Source organism: Toxotes jaculatrix, chromosome 14 (assembly GCF_017976425.1).
Source record: "Toxotes jaculatrix isolate fToxJac2 chromosome 14, fToxJac2.pri, whole genome shotgun sequence".
NCBI classification, from domain to species: domain Eukaryota; kingdom Metazoa; phylum Chordata; class Actinopteri; family Toxotidae; genus Toxotes; species Toxotes jaculatrix.
This window is the reverse complement of record NC_054407.1, coordinates 15049071-15067298: the sequence shown is the minus strand read 5'-3', so window position 1 is coordinate 15067298 and position 18228 is coordinate 15049071. Positions and strand designations below refer to the sequence as shown.

Sequence of the window (18228 nt, the reverse complement as noted above, 5' to 3'; positions counted from 1 at the left end):
GTATTTGAAACAACAGGCTCCTTTGTACTAACTGCTTACTGTATAGTTGCTCCTTCATGTTTTATCCACCCACCTCAGTCCTGACTGAATCAGCACACGTGCAGTCTTCAATTATTTCTCTGATAAAGTTTTACATTTCCTGGCAGGGAAAACAATCGCTTAAGTTTATAGAACAACCTCAGCCCCTGGCGTAAAAAAAGAAAAAGGCCACATTTTCTCTGCTTGGGACAAGGTGATGTCAGGAGGATGATGCAGCATGATCCTCTGGTCCACTGCATCAAACCGGGGCGCTCCTATTGGCTGACGGGGATACTGGGGGATGCAGCGCTGGGTGTAACGTCATCTGACCAGCAGCACGTTTATCTATCTCGCCGGCTCAACACTCGCCCTAGAAATGAGGCAAGTGCTGATGTTGAGAAACACAGCGGCAAGAGACTGAAGACTGGACGCAGGTGAAGTCGAGACAGGACGCTCTCTGCCCGCATCCGCAGCGCACCATGAGGGAAATCGTTCACATCCAGGCCGGGCAGTGTGGAAATCAGATTGGGGCGAAGGTATAAATGTTATCATTTAATTTAGGAAGGGGTAGATTAAGGAATTAATTATAATTTTAATGTGTTATTTTCCAGGGATTTTTGTGTTGAACAATTTATAGACTCCAGTCATTTAAATAATCCGTTTAGCGCCTCTTAGAGGAAGAAATGAATAAATATATCTTTCAAAAAAAAAGTTTGGGATAGGCTGTTAGTTGTTTATTTATGTGAAGGGTGCGGTTCAGTCGGACTGGGCTTTGCTCGGAGCCAGTGGCTGCAGTGATGTGGCCCCCACTGCTGCATGACATTTTGTCGCCAAGCAGATGCGCAATAATTAAAACGAGGCTTGACGCACGTGTTTTTACGCGTTTTCATGCCATGATTTGGTGCTTAATGACCCCAACAATTGAAGTTGAAGTGATTATGTTTGTCCCATCTAAGTTCTGGGAGGTGATAAGTGATGAACATGGCATCGATCCTACTGGTAGTTACCAAGGTGACAGTGACCTGCAGCTGGAGAGGATAAATGTGTACTACAATGAAGCATCAGGTAAGAATAAAAAAATTCCACGTTTGTTTTAAATAAATCAGAATGTATGTTTACATCTGAATAACTGATCACCACATACAGCTTTGTTTCCATTACTCACTATCCTTGCATGACCTTACATTACACAGACCTCATTTGAATGCCACAGTATGCTCATGTCACCAATTTAGCTGTGAGGGGAAAGTAGGTCCCACCATGAGTCCAGGGAAAAATTAGGACAGTGAACCTGCTAAAATATCTCTCTCTCTCTCTCTCTCTCTCTCTCTCTCTCTCTCTCTCTCTCTCTCTGTCTCCCTGTCTCTCCCTCCCTCTTTCTCTCTCTCTATAGGGAGTACAGGTATCTGCAGTCTCTGTATTGCTGCCCCCGAGCTCACTGTGCCTTGGCCTCATCTCAATATTTGATTTTATTGGCGTGGCATGTTGAAGGTCATTCCAAATGCATCCTGTGTTGTTGCTCCCAGCTACTGCACATTAAACAGTCAAACTGTACCCAAATCCCAAATGTGATCATAAAGCATTAGCTCTTGTGTGTCAGCCTTTGGATTGATGTTTTCAGGGAAGGACAAGTCAGTGCAGATCTATGTTTGGGATCAAACAGTGCCCATTCATCCGCTTTGGCTAAATGAAAGGCCTGAACAGGAAGCCCACGTAGGCCGACACTGCATATTCACTACAACTGTCTACCCCTACCCTATTTCCTAGCAGCGGGCATTATTGATCCTTTGTTTCCATGTTGCATGCTGACATCAGTGTCACTTAGTGCACTACTACTGCATGTAGACTTGAGCGTCCCACTAATCAATTTCTCCTTAAAAACAATGAGGACAAATTGGCAGATTTTTTACAGAGGCAAGCAACATTAAGACTTTAGCAGAGGAGAGGATGAGAACAAAAAGAGGCATGAGCACGGGAAGATGGCATTTTTGTTTGAATGAACTCTGCAGAGCTCAGCACTTCGAAAAGCCCCACTGGTCTATGTTAAGCAGTGCAGCATGCTGCAGCAGTTTTCTTGCAAGATGGATCACAGATGGAGAGGGTGGAGCAAAGTAAAGAGCACGAAACAAACAATAGAAGGCACCATGCAGCCTTTAAAAATCCAGCTTGATGGACAGGCTGTGGTGTCCTTTAAACATAAAAGCTGTTTACCTGAAAGATTACATTAGCAAAAAGTTCTGCTGTATTAACATCCTTTTAGATCAGTATACTAATGCATATAAAAATAAAGTACAAATGCTCTGCCATCAAACACACTGAGACTGTCGATATCGTAGGCCGCCCTTCCATCCATTACTTCTCTCTATCCCTCTATCCTCTGCTGTTTGGTTCAAAGGCAGCAAATTTGTCCCCCGTGCCATTCTGGTGGACCTGGAGCCAGGAACCATGGATTCAGTCCGCTCCGGCCCATTTGGACAGCTATTCAGGCCTGACAACTTTGTCTTTGGTGAGTGGACGATAAATCATGATGTCACCACTCATTCTGAATCAGCTGCACACAGAGAACAATATGTGTGTATGTCAGCGACTGCTGTCACATCCTATAAAGATGTGTTTAGTTTCACCTCAGAGCACTGCAGAGTACTGTATATTCCCCAGCACAAAGCTTCTGCAGCCTCTCAGCGATGTGCCAGTTGTGTGATGCATTGTCCATGTGCAGCTGTGTCAGACAGTCAGAGACAGCTCTTGTGGTGACTCAGCGAAAAAAATAATCTGCTAGGAGATGGTGCTGCAGCGCTGATCACAAACGAGCCAAAAAAAAAACAAAAAAAAAACTGCATCACAGGATGACTTTATTTCTCCTTACCAGAAAACACACAATCAGAAGAACTGTATTTAAGTTTTAAATTAATCCTGAACCAATAAAATTATAGCCCACCAGGAGTGTCCTTTACCATGTCTAGACATGTCTGTGTCAAATTTCATGGCAGTGTGTCCTAAAGTTGTCAAGATGTGTCACGAGTCAATATGATCCATCCTCCGGGATCACGTATGATTCATTGCAGTCCATCAATAAACAACTTGTAGTTGTAGTACAAGTAGTAACTTGTAAACCCTTTATAAAAGTATGCCTTAGCAGAAAGCGGTGTCATTATTTGTCTTTTATTTATTTATTTCAACATGCAGGTCAAAGTGGAGCAGGAAATAACTGGGCCAAGGGTCACTACACCGAGGGAGCTGAGCTGGTTGACTCGGTCCTGGACGTGGTGAGGAAGGAGTCTGAGAACTGCGACTGCCTCCAGGGCTTTCAGCTCACCCACTCTCTGGGCGGAGGTACAGGCTCAGGAATGGGCACACTGCTCATCAGCAAGATCCGCGAGGAGTACCCTGACCGCATCATGAATACCTTCAGCGTCATGCCTTCCCCAAAGGTGTCCGACACTGTGGTGGAACCCTACAACGCAACTCTCTCTGTCCACCAGCTAGTGGAAAACACAGATGAGACCTTTAGCATTGACAATGAGGCCCTGTACGATATTTGCTTCCGCACCCTGAAGCTGACCACACCTACCTATGGAGACCTCAACCACCTAGTGTCAGCCACAATGAGTGGGGTGACCACCTGTCTCCGCTTCCCTGGCCAACTCAACGCTGACCTCCGTAAGCTGGCTGTCAACATGGTGCCCTTCCCTCGCTTGCATTTCTTCATGCCAGGCTTTGCACCACTCACAAGCCGGGGCAGTCAGCAGTATCGTGCCCTGTCTGTGCCAGAGCTCACGCAGCAAATGTTCGACGCCAAGAACATGATGGCAGCCTGTGACCCTCGTCACGGACGCTACCTCACCGTGGCAGCCATCTTCCGTGGCCGTATGTCAATGAAGGAAGTGGATGAGCAGATGCTGAGTGTGCAAAACAAGAACAGCAGCTACTTTGTCGAATGGATTCCGAATAATGTCAAGACCGCCGTTTGCGACATCCCACCCCGTGGTCTCAAGATGTCCGCCACCTTCATTGGCAACAGCACCGCTATCCAGGAGCTTTTCAGGAGGATCTCGGAGCAATTCACTGCCATGTTCCGCCGCAAGGCCTTCCTCCACTGGTACACAGGAGAGGGCATGGATGAGATGGAATTCACCGAGGCTGAGAGCAACATGAACGACCTGGTGTCTGAGTATCAGCAGTATCAGGATGCCACCATTGATGAGATGGGTGAATTTGAAGAAGATGAAATAGAGGATGAGGAGGAAGTGCGCCACGATGTTCGCCACTGATTATAGAACACTGACCTGACATTCTGAGTGAACCAGACCCTCCAAATAGTAATTGTTGTTGGACAGTGCAGTGTGATCATAAGAAGCACGCTAGAGATGCAAATGTTCAACTACATGTTGCATTGTGCAGATCATGATGAAATATAACTGTTTAGCAAAAACTATGATGCATATAGATATGGCTTTTACTGACAAACATTATGAGTGGTATTAGAATTTAAAAATATGTAAGTATTATAGTTTTTGGTTTTCCAAGTTATGCTTTGCCAGTGTAAAAAAAAAAAACACAAAAAACCAGTACAGTCTTGTCCTAAATACAGTTTTGTAACATTTACTTCAGCATACAGTCACTGTCTCAAGTCTCAAATAAAACATCCACTCCTCTCAATACTTGTCCTGTTTTTATTTGACAGTTAAAGAGGGATAAAGAGTAAAAGCAAACTTTCTTTTCATTCATCACAATATAGGCCCTAAACTAACCTATTAAACCTACTAACCTATTTAAAAACTAAACTAACCCATTAAAAGACCAAAACAGAAAATTTTCTTTTTACTATGTTACTATCAAAGTGGTCTGTATATCTAAATCCTCATATAGCTTATTCCTTTGTGCCACGGAGCTTCATTTTGTCCAAAAACTATTTAAAACCCATCATGTTCCTTCATTATGGTAATGTGGACCAAAACATAAAGTGAAGCAACCAGTACAAAAAGCTGACTTAGGAGAATCTTTAATAAATAATGCTACTGTGTAGTACGCACAAGTGTGACACACAACCAGTGACCCAAGGAGCAGTTCAGCAACAGTAAATAAATAACTTGCAGAGAAAGTAATAGGAGACTCATCAATCACCAGAAACCTAAAAATGTGACACTGTGACACACCATGACAGTGAAACGATGAACTTTGCTGATATGATGCTTGAAGTTCCCAAGAACACACTCGGGCACACCCTGCCTTTTAGGCAGTTAGGGCAGAAACTGGATGTTGAAGTATTCTGAAAGGGATATAAGTTTGAAATATGCACTTCTGGCCACACCCAAGTCACAGCTGTCAAGCAAAAATGTTCCATCTGAGAGTTTATGGAAACCATCTGCTTTGACAAGACTGATGGCCAATTCAAAAAAAAAAAAAAAAAGACCCATCATATCACAACAGACTTTTCAGTAATGCAATTAGAAGTAAATTAGAAGCAAATCATGTTATTAACCCTTTTCCCTCTAAGGCTGGAGCAAAAGCAAATATTAATTTTAAACAAATAATCCTGGAGGAAAGAAAATAATGGAAGAAGTATAAGAGAAAATAGAGAAGGTGATCTTGCAAGGTACACTGAAAAAAATGTTTCGTTGAATTTACTCAATTTTAATGTTGAAAGTGGTTGCACGCAATATATTCATCTAAATCTAGACATATTTTTTAAGTTGACTTTACTTAATATTTTTGAGTAATTTCAAATAAATTATGTAAGTAGTTTCAGCACAAAAATTCTGAGTATTTGTTACTCTGATTTCCTTAGTAATTCTAACTAAGCCCATGTTTAATTTACTTAAATTTATTATGTAATTCATATATTGTGGTTAGCTAATTTGGTATTGTGCTTTAAATTAAATTGTTTTATTCTACATATGTAAAATATTTTGATTCAATTCACAATTTTATTTAAAACAATCAAAATGCATATGTAGATGTGGGGGTGGCCGAGAAACCTGTACAACAATGAGTTGTGGCAGTGTGGAGCAATTCCCAATTCCATTTTATTTGAAAATAAAATGGAGTCTTGTTCAAAAACTCCACAGTAAAAAATGCACATTGGGCCAACCAGAAAGATAAAAGTAAGCAAAAAGGGGGGAAAAAAATTCTCAAGAGCACTTCTCAAGAAGAATCAAAATAATACAGAACAAAAAAATTCGCTCTAAACTGCCTTTCTGGTTATACTCTTAAAGTTTGGGCCCATGGCAGGAGCTATAATGTGGAGCTGTGTTCAGGAGCTGTGCTTCTCTCCTTTAGGCTCCGGCCACCACAGCCTCCTCACTTTTATACTGGTGGACTGCACCAAGAAATCAATATCAATTATCTCTTCCAGCACACTTACAATAATCCCAATACTAAATAACATATTATCAAATGGAAGTTCAGTTAAACTTACTTTAAAAACACATATTTCTTTTTAAACAAGATACTTATACAGGTCATTTCACCACAAAAGACAAAACACCCCTCCCACTCTTGGTTTCTTCCCCCGTGAACCCCCCTATTTAACCAAATGGACCGCTCCAGCTCAGGTTTGGCTGTTCCTGGTCTGACAGAGGAAGAAGTGCAACAAAGGAGACAGGTCAACAAAATTTAAATTCAATAAATCAAATACACGATCACAGTGTGACTTCTCTCCTTCACTCCCTCCTCCAAATGTTCATACCACACACATCACCACCAGCACTTCACACCAGGATCAACATTCTGATAAAATCTACCTGAGAAAGAGCACATGTAAGGCACATGTGTAGCACATGTGCCTTACATGTGCTACACATGTGCCTTACTTTAGTGCACTTTATTTGACAATTTTATTTTGTCAAATAAAATGGAATTGGGAATTGCGCCAGACTGCCACAACTCATTGTTGTATACCGGGTTTCTCGACCACCCCCACATCTACATATGCTTTTTGATTGTTTTAAATAAAATTGTGAATTGAATTAACATATTTTACATAATGTAGAATAAAACAATTTAAAGCACAAAAACAAATTATGTAACCACAATATATGAATTACATAATGAATTTAAGTAAATTAAACATGGGTTTAGTTAGAATTACTAAGGAAATACAAAAAAGTAACAAATACTCCGACGTGCCGAAAATGCTTATATAATTTATTTGAAATTACTAGTACAGCCAACTTAAAAAATATGTCTAGATTTAGATGAATGTATTGCGTGCAACCACTTTCAACATTAAAATTGAGTAAATTCAATGAAACATTTTTTTCAGTATAGAAGTGAGGGGTATACAGTAGATCTTTTGCATTCCAAGCTGTCAGTCAGATCACCCCTGGGAGGCCTTTCAAATTCCAGGAGGAGTAATGGCAGGACTTGAATTTGATCATACTTACGAGTCAATAAAGCTGTTTTAAGTTGATGTATTTCAGATAAAACAGCCCGCACAAAGTCACAAACCTCCTGAGATGGAATGTTTACCTCAGCATGAGACTGTGGGGAAGATTACTGTCAGGCGCCGATTAAGAAGATAATTATATGATAGAGTAACCGTCTGGACAAGTAGAAGTCCCTCTTTCAAGGCTTCATTTACTTTGTAAGAACTTTTTGAGAGCCAATCTCTGATAGGTGTTTTCGGAAAAACTGATTCATGCTGTAACTGAGAATCTGTATTCTTTATCTGCTCACAAGAATACACACCTTAGTGATGGTATGAGAACAAACTGCATGCTCTTTTACAACATCCAAATGAGCAGCCTCTGTGATACAGATTCACTCTCTAGTATTTACACAATTATTAGAAAGGTGGCATGTTTCTTACTGGGGACATTATATACATGTATGAAAATACTGCAGGAAAAACTAAGGTACTTCTCAGGCTTTTTTACATAGCACACAAGTCAGCTTGCGCACAGTCAAACCTTTCCCCCATCCGCTGACCGAATGACCGGTAGTCTGACAACTGAGGTTGAAGTAGAACATTTTTTTTTGCTTTTGTGTTCTATCAGGTAACATCACAATGGTACAATCATGATTCTGTGAATTTGTTTTTTATCCTTGAAAGCATAAGAAAAAAAAAATATGCCAAAGAGCTGAGTTTCAGCTCTGGTTAGAAAGATTGAAATATGGCTCTTGCCCTGCCCCACCCATTTAAACCCACTGGCCATTTTCAGACTTCACCTGCCTTGTTCATGTAAACCACGTGTACTCTAATCCATGAGGGAAACCTGTTTTTCTACTTTTTGTTCTTTGTTTGCATGAAGCATGAGGGAATCTTTTCCGGACAGCTACAAAAAAAAAAAAAAAAAAAAAAAAAAACCAACAAAACAAACAAACAAACAAACAAACAAAAAAACCCAACAAACAAACAAAACAAAACAAAACAAAACAAAAAAAAAACAAAAAAAAAACAAAAAAAAAAAAAAAAAAAAAACCAACACAAAAAACAGGTGTTACATTCAAAGGAGTCATGCTGCTGTCAACTTGGAAAAGCTTAGAGCAAAATCCTTCTGACATTTTAACCACAATGACTGAAGCATGTTTTATGTGACAAAGAAGTATGCTGTAGGTTTGTAGTCTAGGAATAGAGTTCACATTTTTAAGCTAGGAAAATCGAAAAGTCTGCGTATTTGAATGGTTTCGGTATGTACATTTGACAATTAGCACCAAACCATGCTTTCAGATTGAGTATTTCAAAACAAAATACAATGGAAGAATGTACTTTTATATATATATATATATATATATAGATATAGATATAGATATAGATAGATAGATAGATAGATGATTAACATGTTCCTATATAATTTCTTAAATATTACAATAGTGTGAAATCAGAAAAAAACAGGCCAATAGAACAGCTTTTATTAAAATTAGATTTTATTATGATAGGAGATGCAAAACTTAAAAAAAGCTTTAGTACTGGACTGTTCTAAAGCAATATATGCCATATTCATACAGCAGATTAGAAACTACAGACAAAAATGCCTATCTACCAATTGCAAGAACAGCAATGTCAAACAATGTCATTCCACCAAATGTTTTCAGTGCTTGGCAAGCTCATACTCGATTACTTTTCCCATCCAAATACCCAAATTATGTTAAACACACACAAACACTCGCACAAACACACAATAAAAACGTATTAAAACTTCATCTGGGAATTATATCACAATATACATGTGTAAAAACATACTTTTACAACCTTAAAGTAATGTACTTTATCTTTTGGAGTTACTTTTATTTTTGTGCAAGAACAACATGGAAAATCCATAATCCACACATATTCTGTAGAAATAATAAAGAGTGCAACAATACTATAAAGAATTTGTGTGGTGTTGTTTTCTTTGGTTTATAGTCTATAATGACTATGCTGCATACTGATAAAAAGAATCTCATCCCTTCTTGGTGCACTAAATCATGGGCTTGGGCTTTGGTTCTTCTGCAGACGGTGCTTTTATCAGTCGTAAACTACAAACAGCATTTATCTATGCGTCATGCAGTTTCCAAGGAAGCCACCCATAGAAAAGTTCTTTACTAGTTATAGTATAACTAAGCTCAACAATCCAAAGGTCAGCAGAACAGCTTATGGCTAAAGCTAAAATATTACAAAGGCAAAGTATCTTTAGAAATATACACTAAAATATACAGCACTCGGAGCACTGAATCTGTTGTTCAAAGCCTGTATGAATGAATGCAACATGATACGAAATACAGAAACTTTCTGATTCTGTGCTGATTCTTATCAAAAAGAGCACTAAGTAAGAGTTTAACTGCCCCCAGCACAATGATTCTACTATGTCTGCAGGAGTTTGATAAGTGTATTGGGCGTACCAATACCATGAGTATTGGCTTTCAATTATCTAATTTTCCACTTTCCAATCCCACATCTATTATAGTAATGCTGTGAAAGTTTAGAAGCACATAAGTCATCATTGGTTTAAAGAGTCAATGTTCCCACTAGCTGTCTAATGTTACAATTAGACAGCTATAATTTTTAAGCACTACTGCATTATTTTTGATTGTTTGATTTTTCTCTCTCCTTTTGTTCTTATCGGGGGACGGATGTGTCTGACTAGCAGTCCAGGCGCTATGATTGGTTGGCCAGTTTGATTGTGCAGGGGTGCTCTGGGTGGTGACTGGTTCCCAAATGCAGCCTTCAGGGATTTAAGACCAAGTACAACCAGTCCAGCGGTTCCCTTCCCACTTCAGCCTGGCAGGTCAGGAGCTGGAACAGGAAGGGAACTCGCTGATCTGGTATTAGACTTTGATTAGTGTAGACTTATTTCTGCCCTAAGAGATGTAGTTGAGTGGCCTTTTTGTTTGATCTCTGCCTCATCAAGATTCTCTTTGATTAGAAGATTTGGTCTGAGGGTTGTAGCTTTCTTTGTTTCATAGAAAAGTAAACACTGTAGGTGTGACTGGTTTAGTTCAGTTTTGTTTACTTTGGCTGTTCCTGCCTTAAAGCCACGCTAGTTTACCTGAAATAAATACAGTGCTTTTACGGCATTTGGTGCCAGCAGTAAGTGGTTTTTCTTGGGACCAGAAATGTTTTGCCAGACTCTTCCCTCAGCTGGAGCGTAATAACAGAGGTCATATGATGCCTCTTAAAACCTCTTGTTTTCTCCCAATTCTACTCTATACTTCAGTAATACTCTAAGGTATACAGACAGCATACGAGAAATTGGTATGAACAAATGCCAGAGTAATTTTCAATTCACCATTTATCAAGCTCTCTATCTGTAGCAACAGAATTCTGTTTATATACTGAAATAGCATATTTGCTAACGGGGGTATGCTAAACAAAGGCTTTGCTTTATGCTCTTGAACTAGATTCAATATTTCTTTCAGTGACTGTGACTTTCTTATGTTGCACAACCACTTTCTGGCTTCCTTGGTGCGGGGGTGTGGTTGTCAGGGAAAAGTCCTCGGTTGATCCTGAAGAACCGTGTGACCCCATTGAAAAACTCTGAGCTTTCTCCTGCATACCTCGACCTCTGACCTCCAAACCCTGCTCGGTAGACCTCTGTCCAGTCTGAACAAATCCCTGCGCTAAGTGTTCACCTTGCTCTCTACCCAAGGACCCATTCTCCACCACCAAGACTTTCCTGGACCTGGAGACTGTTCCTTGTGAAAGGCCTTGTGCTACCTGCCCTGTCACTCCACCCATTCCAACCTGCCTATCTACAAGGACCACACCCTGAGTACCTTGGAAACCACTGACCTGCACCAGCCCCTGACTTACCCCAACTTGCCCTACTTGACCCGCTGCCTGCTGCTGGGTGGCTCCCGCCACAAGCACCACTTGGGGCTGGGGCTCGACTACATACATGGGTGTAGCAGCATAGTACATAGTGGGCTGCTGTATGAGCAGTGTCTGACTAGGAATGGTGAGCTTGTCCTGGACATGTACCTTGGGAACAGTTGCTGAACCCTGGGATCTCTCAGCGATTCTCTCCTGGACAATGGTAGAGGATCCAGATGCCACATTGGAGGTGTTGACCGTGTTGATGTTAATTTGATCCCTGTCCCTAATTTTTTCTGTGTGAGTATGAACACGTGTGTGGGTGGAGGTGGAAGGCCTGACTGGGGACACTGGTCTGACAGGAGAACTAGAAACATCCACAGACTCCATCACTACGGTTGATCCTTGACAAATCTCAGCCAGGGTTTTGAATTTAGGTCCGAGGTCATTGAGGAACGCGAGATCAACATCATTCTCAAGAAGGCTGCAGCAACCTACAGAACCTGCCAGGGACCCCTCACCCTCATAGTCATAGACCAGCAGTCCATCCTTCTCTTGGGACCGTTGTGCAGCATGGTTTGATTTCTGTGAACAGAACCAGAATATAGGAGTTGGACTTCAGTAACACTTCAGTTATGGTTTAATTCAGTATTTCAGTTCTATGCCTGTAAAACAGCTTCTAGTGTGAGATGAAAACTGGCTATGTTTTACATATTTGAATACGTATTTATCATCATCCAAATTCCAATCCTAACCTATTCTGATGAATAATATAATCTTGAAACTTCAATCAGAGTGTTACTCACAGTTGAATAGTACTCTCCCAGAAACTGATTAGATAGACTCATCCCATCAAAGACCCCAGTTCTGTATTGGGAGTAAAGGTGTTCTGCCCCCATGTTTGCACCCTCCATTTCTGTCTGCTCTTGCCCACCAAAGTGTTTCTCATGGTGGTACTGGTACATGTTCTCAGCTCTGAGAGTGGATGAATTCATGGCGCCGCCAAAGGCTGCTCCTCCACCTGCTGCTCCTCCACCTGCTGCTTCTCCAAATTCAGTCAATCCTGTTAGGTACCCTCTTCCCCCAGACTTAATGTTGATGTCCTTGGTAGTCAATGTGCCAGCATCAACTTCCACTGGAACATGTAGAAGAGGAACTTCCTGTGAGAAAAAAAGTGACATTCCATCACAGTTGCAGCATTTTAGTAACACTTTTCAAAAGTAAAAATTTCTAAACGTTATATATGATCCACTCATATTCACACTGCACAAATCAAAGTACCTTGTCTTCTCCCTGTCCCTCAGTGTGATATGAAATCAGCTGTTGTTTTGTACCAAATGGAATCTCCTTGAAGTCTCCCCAACCTGTAGCACCTCCGCACAAGCAGAACAGCAGCAGCAGGGGCACCACTGAAAATAAACAAATTTGACATCAGAATAAATTCTTAGTACAGTTTATTGATCAGATCAATCCAATCATCAATCAGTGAATTACTTTCATTCAACAAAGGGATTAAAAAAAATGTCTAACACATCCTGAAGTCATGATCTGCGTCTTACAGAAATTGTGACTCATCCACTCTTTGCATCAGTCTCTCTTAGCATGCTACAAAATGTCAGGACAGGCAGCCTTGCATTAGAAAGTTAATGATCCTTATCAAAATATCCATCTGTGAAAAGAAAAGGGTAAGGTAATACTTGACTCACACAGCAGCAGCAGCAGTCCCAGGAGCAGAAGCAGGATACCTGAAGCTCCAAAACCTGCACTCTTTGCTGAGCGTGGCAAACAGGTTTTAGTGTTTGCATTGCAAGCACACACAGTTACGTCCATCATCTGAACATCAGCACACGACTTTCCCTGCTGGTCCTTGACCTCTAATGCCACTTTGTAGGTGCCTGGCCACAAGTTCGCTTGGTCTCGCAGAATGGCTGTGGTTCCTGAAGAAGGACAAAACCCAAATGTCATGACTGACATTTACTTGGCATAGCAGGGAAAGTGTAGCTAGTAACATAAAAATGGTTGAATTTGATTTGAGTATCCCTGTGATCCATGCAAGTAATTAAAAATTCACAATTATAAAGTACTTTCCAAGACAAAAAAAGAAGAAAAAACACAAAACCTGCAATGTGCAGTAAAATAGATAAGAAAAGATACGAGATAAACAATGACAAAGTGCGTTTATTCTATGTGCAAAACACCCCATGCTATGTGTTTTTGGACCTTAAAATATAATCTATTTGCAGCAACTTTAACAATATGAATATATTTATTTGCTAGTTACAGAAATTCATACAGTGTGAAGCCAGTTTAAAAAAAAATCTAATTGATAAAAAAAAACTGAAAAAAACTAAAGTCAGATACAGAATTTGTCTAAAGAATTTTAAAGGTTATTGTAAACCTTGAAGAGCTGTGCCAATTCATCTGTGAATTGCTGCAACTTTAACAAGCACTAATTGTCCTCTTTACATGATCTTACCATTCAGATGCTCCACTGTCCATCTCCCGTTGCTGCTCTCTGGAATCAAAATGAACTCAAACGGTGTTGAATTGGGGAACTCATCCTTGTCTACGGCTGTGGCATAGATCACATTATCCTCAAGGCACATGGTGTGAGTAGTAGCAGTCAGTGTTGGACAGTGATCATTAAAGTCCTCCACCTGAATGGCTATCGTCCCTGTGGCAGTTTTTGAGGGCGTATCTGAAAGACAAAAGAGCGAAAAAAAAAAAAATTAGCATTAGCCTGTGGAACACCATACACAGCACACTGAAAAAAATGTTTCATTGAATTTACTCAATTTTAATGTTGATAGTGGTTGAACGCAATACATTCATCTAAATCTAGACATATTTTTTAAGTTGGCTGTACTAGTAATTTCAAATAAATTATATAAGCACTTTCAGCACAAAAATTCTGAGTATTTGTTACTTTTTTGCATTTCCTTAGTAATTCTAACTAAACCCATGTTTAATTTACTTAAATTCATTATGTAATTCATATATAGTGGTTACATAATTTGTTATTGTGCTTTAAATTAAATTGTTTTATTCTACATTATGTAAAATATGTTAATTCAATTCACAATTTAATTTAAAACAATCAAAATGCATATGTAGATGTGGGGGTGGCCGAGAAACCCGGTATACAACAATGAGTTGTGGCAGTCTGGAGCAATTCCCAGTTCCATTTTATTTGACAAAATAAAATGGAGTCTTGTTCAAAAACTCCGCAGTAAAAAATGCACATTGGGCCAACCAGAAAGATAAAAGTAAGCAAAAAAGAGGAAAAAAATTCTCAAGAGCACTTCTCTTCATCTCTTCTCTTCTCACTTACATAATTTATTTGAAATTACTCAAAAATATTAAGTACAGCCAACTTAAAAAAATATGTCTAGATTTAGATTAATGTATTGCGTGCAACCACTTTCAACATTAAAATTGAGTAAATTCAACGAAATTTTTTTCAGTGTATGTACACGGGGGGAATTTAAAGAACTCACCATTGGTGATACATATAATTTTGGCATAATATGTTCCATTGATCAAGAACTTGGACTCTCTGTCAGGCAGTTTATTCAGCCTAATATCTGCTGTCTTCTCATCAATAATCAGCCAGTTGTCATCATCACTGATTTTTGCATACCTGAAAGTAAGAAAACTCACATGTGAGGACAAAAATTCTAACAATTCAGAGACACAAAAAGATATATCCATGCATCTGCTGTTTATTAATGTCTTTCATTACTGTATGTAGCTGTACCTTACGTTGGTCGCTTTCTGTAGTGTGTCACTGTCAATAGCAGCATAATTAGTGATGACTTTGTTGATGAAGACGGAAGTGTGGTCCTCAGAGATAGTGACCACTTTGACAGATGGTTGGAAACGGGGGCCCTCCTTCTGATTGATCACATTGATTTTAACGGGGTAGAGTTTAGGGACTGAGGCCCCTGTTATTTGCGCACTACCAAAATTGTACTGTGCTTTGTTGGAAACACCCACTTCCAAATTGAGCAGTTTGACTGCCTCATAGTCCAGGGGCTGTAGATTCAAGGATAATGCACAGGATATGAGGTTCATATCAACTTTCATAATAATATTACTCTGCAGGCTGAATGGCATTATTCTGTAGGCTGAATGGCATTCTTCATTTTACTGTGTATAGTTATAGTTCATCAAAATGAAACTGCAATCTTTTACCTTGTGAATCATGATAATTCCCTCATTGGTCTTAGAATCGGTAGTGATGCTGAAATAGCCTGCCTCGTTCCCTGAAACTATTTCGAAGACAGCCAGCCAGTTATCAGTGTGAATGAGATCCATGTCAACAGCTTTGATCCTCATCACTTCCACATTAATAGTGTTCTCCTCCACACTCCCTTCATACTGCAAATAAAATGCGCATGAACAGTTAGTGTTAAATATTATATATTTAAAAAAAACTGTGAATCAACTGTGACAGTTGACTCACACCTACCAATTCTTTTTCCAGGGTTGGAATATTGTCATTTATGTCCCCAATGTTGATCTGAATTTGTCCCCTTCCTTTGTGTCCTCCTGGTTGTCCATACATGTCAGAGACTTCAACAGTCAACGTATATTTATCTTGTTTCTTCAAAAAGAAAAAAAGAAAAAAAAGATCAGAGGTACAATGCAATGATTAATGCATTCTACATTTTAGTTTCCCATAAAACCTGTTGTACAAAAATGTACAAAAGTGCCTCACCTCCCTGTCTAGAGTGTTCCGTTGGACCGTGACCACTCCAGTTTCTGCGTTGATTTGGAACATCCCACCTATGTTACTCTGCTCCAAAATCCTGTAGTAAAGCTTGGAGCGGAGTGTGTTCTCTTCATCAGCATCAGTGGCGATCACTTTCATGACAAAAGTACCTATAAATCACCAAAGTAAATCAAACAGATGACTGAGTAAAGTTAAAAATCCTTTTGTTTTCTAGAACCATATCACTAGTATACTGTAGATATCTCAAAATACCTGCTGCACTAGATTCATTAACAGATCCAACTTGCTGTGCTTTAACAACTGGTGGGCAGTCATTCACGTCCTCAACAATAATTTTAAGGTCAAGCACATTTTCAGCGTTGGTCCCGTCAGTGTATTTTGCCAGCCCTTTTAGCTACAAAAAAAAAAAAAAAAAAAAAATCACAACTACTTCATAATTTCCTCACTGTACAACTTGAGTACATGACTGTAAATGCTTTATAAGTGCTCTTACGTAATAGAAGGGGATATTCTCTCGGTCTAGAATGGAGTGGACTTTCACAAAGCCGCTGTTATGGTCAATAGAAAATACTCTGAAAGGTGGCTGGTCAACACCTGGCCCGGTTAAGTCATATATTATCTTTGTGAAGTTCTCCTTATCAGAGCGAATCTGAAACACAAATACAGAAACACATAATGAATCCACCTCATACATAAATTGTGTCATTCTGATCATACAGTGTGAGCTGTGGTTTGGCATCCAAACTGTTGAGAACAATCACACACAGATCCTGTTTATTGTTTGGTAGCAACCAACGTCATTCAATTACACCCAACAATTGCAACATCAGACTCTAACACCTAAAACAATATCTAGCTGATATATGAAACTAATATAAGCCTTAGGACATCAAACAGGCATGTGCACGGCTAAAACATCTGAACAAAGATGTATTCATCAACGTGTGCTGAGTCTGAACTGACTCACTATGAATGTTGCAAGGGTCTGGTGAGATATTCTCATACATAGTCAAAACTAGGCTTTCAAAAATCAAAGGTGGCTTAAGGATAAAACCAGTGAGGTGGAAAGTAATCAGTTTACTTGACAATGACATAATTAGTTTAAGGAATGAAATGTTGCTGTAGCCACAATAAATATGGACATGAATGTAAGAAATATTTTGTATGTTTTTAAATGATTGTGAATGAAGAATTAGGATACTTGATCTTCATAGAATAGAACAAAAGTACACACTCTGGCAATGCTCTCCAAGCCGGTGTAATCATGGTTCTCCATTAGCTTTCTGGGAGCTATGATCCATTCTCTTTTCTGTCTGTGTAACACTGGCCCATTTCCTTCTGCCCCCACAGGAACCAGCTGCAGGTAAAAAAAAAAAAAAAAAGAGGGAGGAAAACATGTATTATTATTATTATTATTATGTAATGGTAACAAAATCATGTGGCATATTGTTGTTCCTGACTCCTTCACATATGACATGAGTTTAAACAACATATGTTACTTTTACATCATGAGAGGTTGGGTCCATTTAAAAAATAAATAAAAATAAAAATTTGAAACGTGTACATAAGATTTTTTTTTTTTTGTCAGTAAAATATGGCCTAAGATAAGACGTATACAACAAATGCCCGATGTGACATCGTCTCCTTTAATATTGTATTAAAGGCATACGCACATATAATCTCCAAGTTCTCAAAGCGTAAAACTTCTTCTAATCTGAGATGAACTATTCGTACTATGGAATAAAGACTTCTCTCCCATATCTGGACTCAAATATTTAGAGAAGTATGTGTAAAGTTTAAAAAAAAAAAAAAAAAGTCGTGTTACGTGATATTCCAGCACAATAAGTAAGCGAAAACAAGAACACTGCGCATTTACTTTTCCTCTCATATCTTTAACCGGATACTCGATGGGTCTAACTTTCACTACACGCTCAAAAAAAAAAAAAAAAAAACAGCTGATGGAGTTAATACCACACGGGAGAAGAGCCACACCTGCCCAAAAACATTTACTCTACAAACGACAAGGACCAAATAACGACACATTGCTTACCGTTAAGAAGAACGCCAGCAGGATAAAAACGCTGCACTTCAGCAGTGGAGCCATCGGCTTGAAAAATAATTAAAAAAAAAAAAACACACACACACAACAAAGTTACTGCTACCTCCTGTCGAAGTGAAATCGCCTCAGCTCGACTCTATCTGTAGTCTATTGTTGGTTTCGTGTAGACTTTGACCCTGTGGA

At 39.4% G+C, this 18228-nt stretch overlaps 2 protein-coding genes across 4 annotated transcripts; one reads left to right on the top strand and one right to left on the bottom strand.

The window, feature by feature from the left end:
- Positions 1-435: 435 nt before the first annotated feature.
- On the top strand, positions 436-4655 carry LOC121192855 (tubulin beta-2A chain-like). 2 transcript variants are annotated; one of them, XM_041054786.1, is made up of 5 exons: positions 436-554; positions 975-1083; positions 1412-1420; positions 2414-2524; positions 3205-4655. In XM_041054786.1, exons 1-5 carry the CDS (start codon positions 498-500, stop codon positions 4287-4289), a joined length of 1371 nt encoding a protein of 456 aa, XP_040910720.1. In that variant the 5' UTR covers positions 436-497; the 3' UTR covers positions 4290-4655. The 2 variants fall into 2 exon arrangements, with proteins under 2 accessions (XP_040910720.1, XP_040910721.1); XM_041054787.1 differs by lacking the exon at positions 1412-1420.
- Positions 4656-8874: 4219 nt separating this feature from the next.
- LOC121192845 (desmoglein-2-like) lies at positions 8875-18228 on the bottom strand. 2 transcript variants are annotated; one of them, XR_005895252.1, is made up of 15 exons: positions 18037-18228; positions 17221-17343; positions 16480-16635; positions 16239-16380; positions 15972-16135; positions 15723-15857; positions 15446-15631; positions 15009-15286; positions 14749-14891; positions 13728-13949; positions 12958-13188; positions 12533-12660; positions 12058-12411; positions 10191-11836; positions 8875-10041 (listed from the first exon to the last, which is right to left on the bottom strand). XR_005895252.1 is itself a non-coding variant. In XM_041054765.1 (14 exons), the coding sequence occupies exons 1-14, from the start codon at positions 18088-18090 to the stop codon at positions 10823-10825; spliced, it is 3330 nt and encodes a 1109-aa protein (XP_040910699.1). In that variant the 5' UTR covers positions 18091-18228; the 3' UTR covers positions 8875-10822. The 2 variants fall into 2 exon arrangements, 1 of the variants encoding a protein (XP_040910699.1); XM_041054765.1 differs by having other exon boundaries at positions 8875-11836.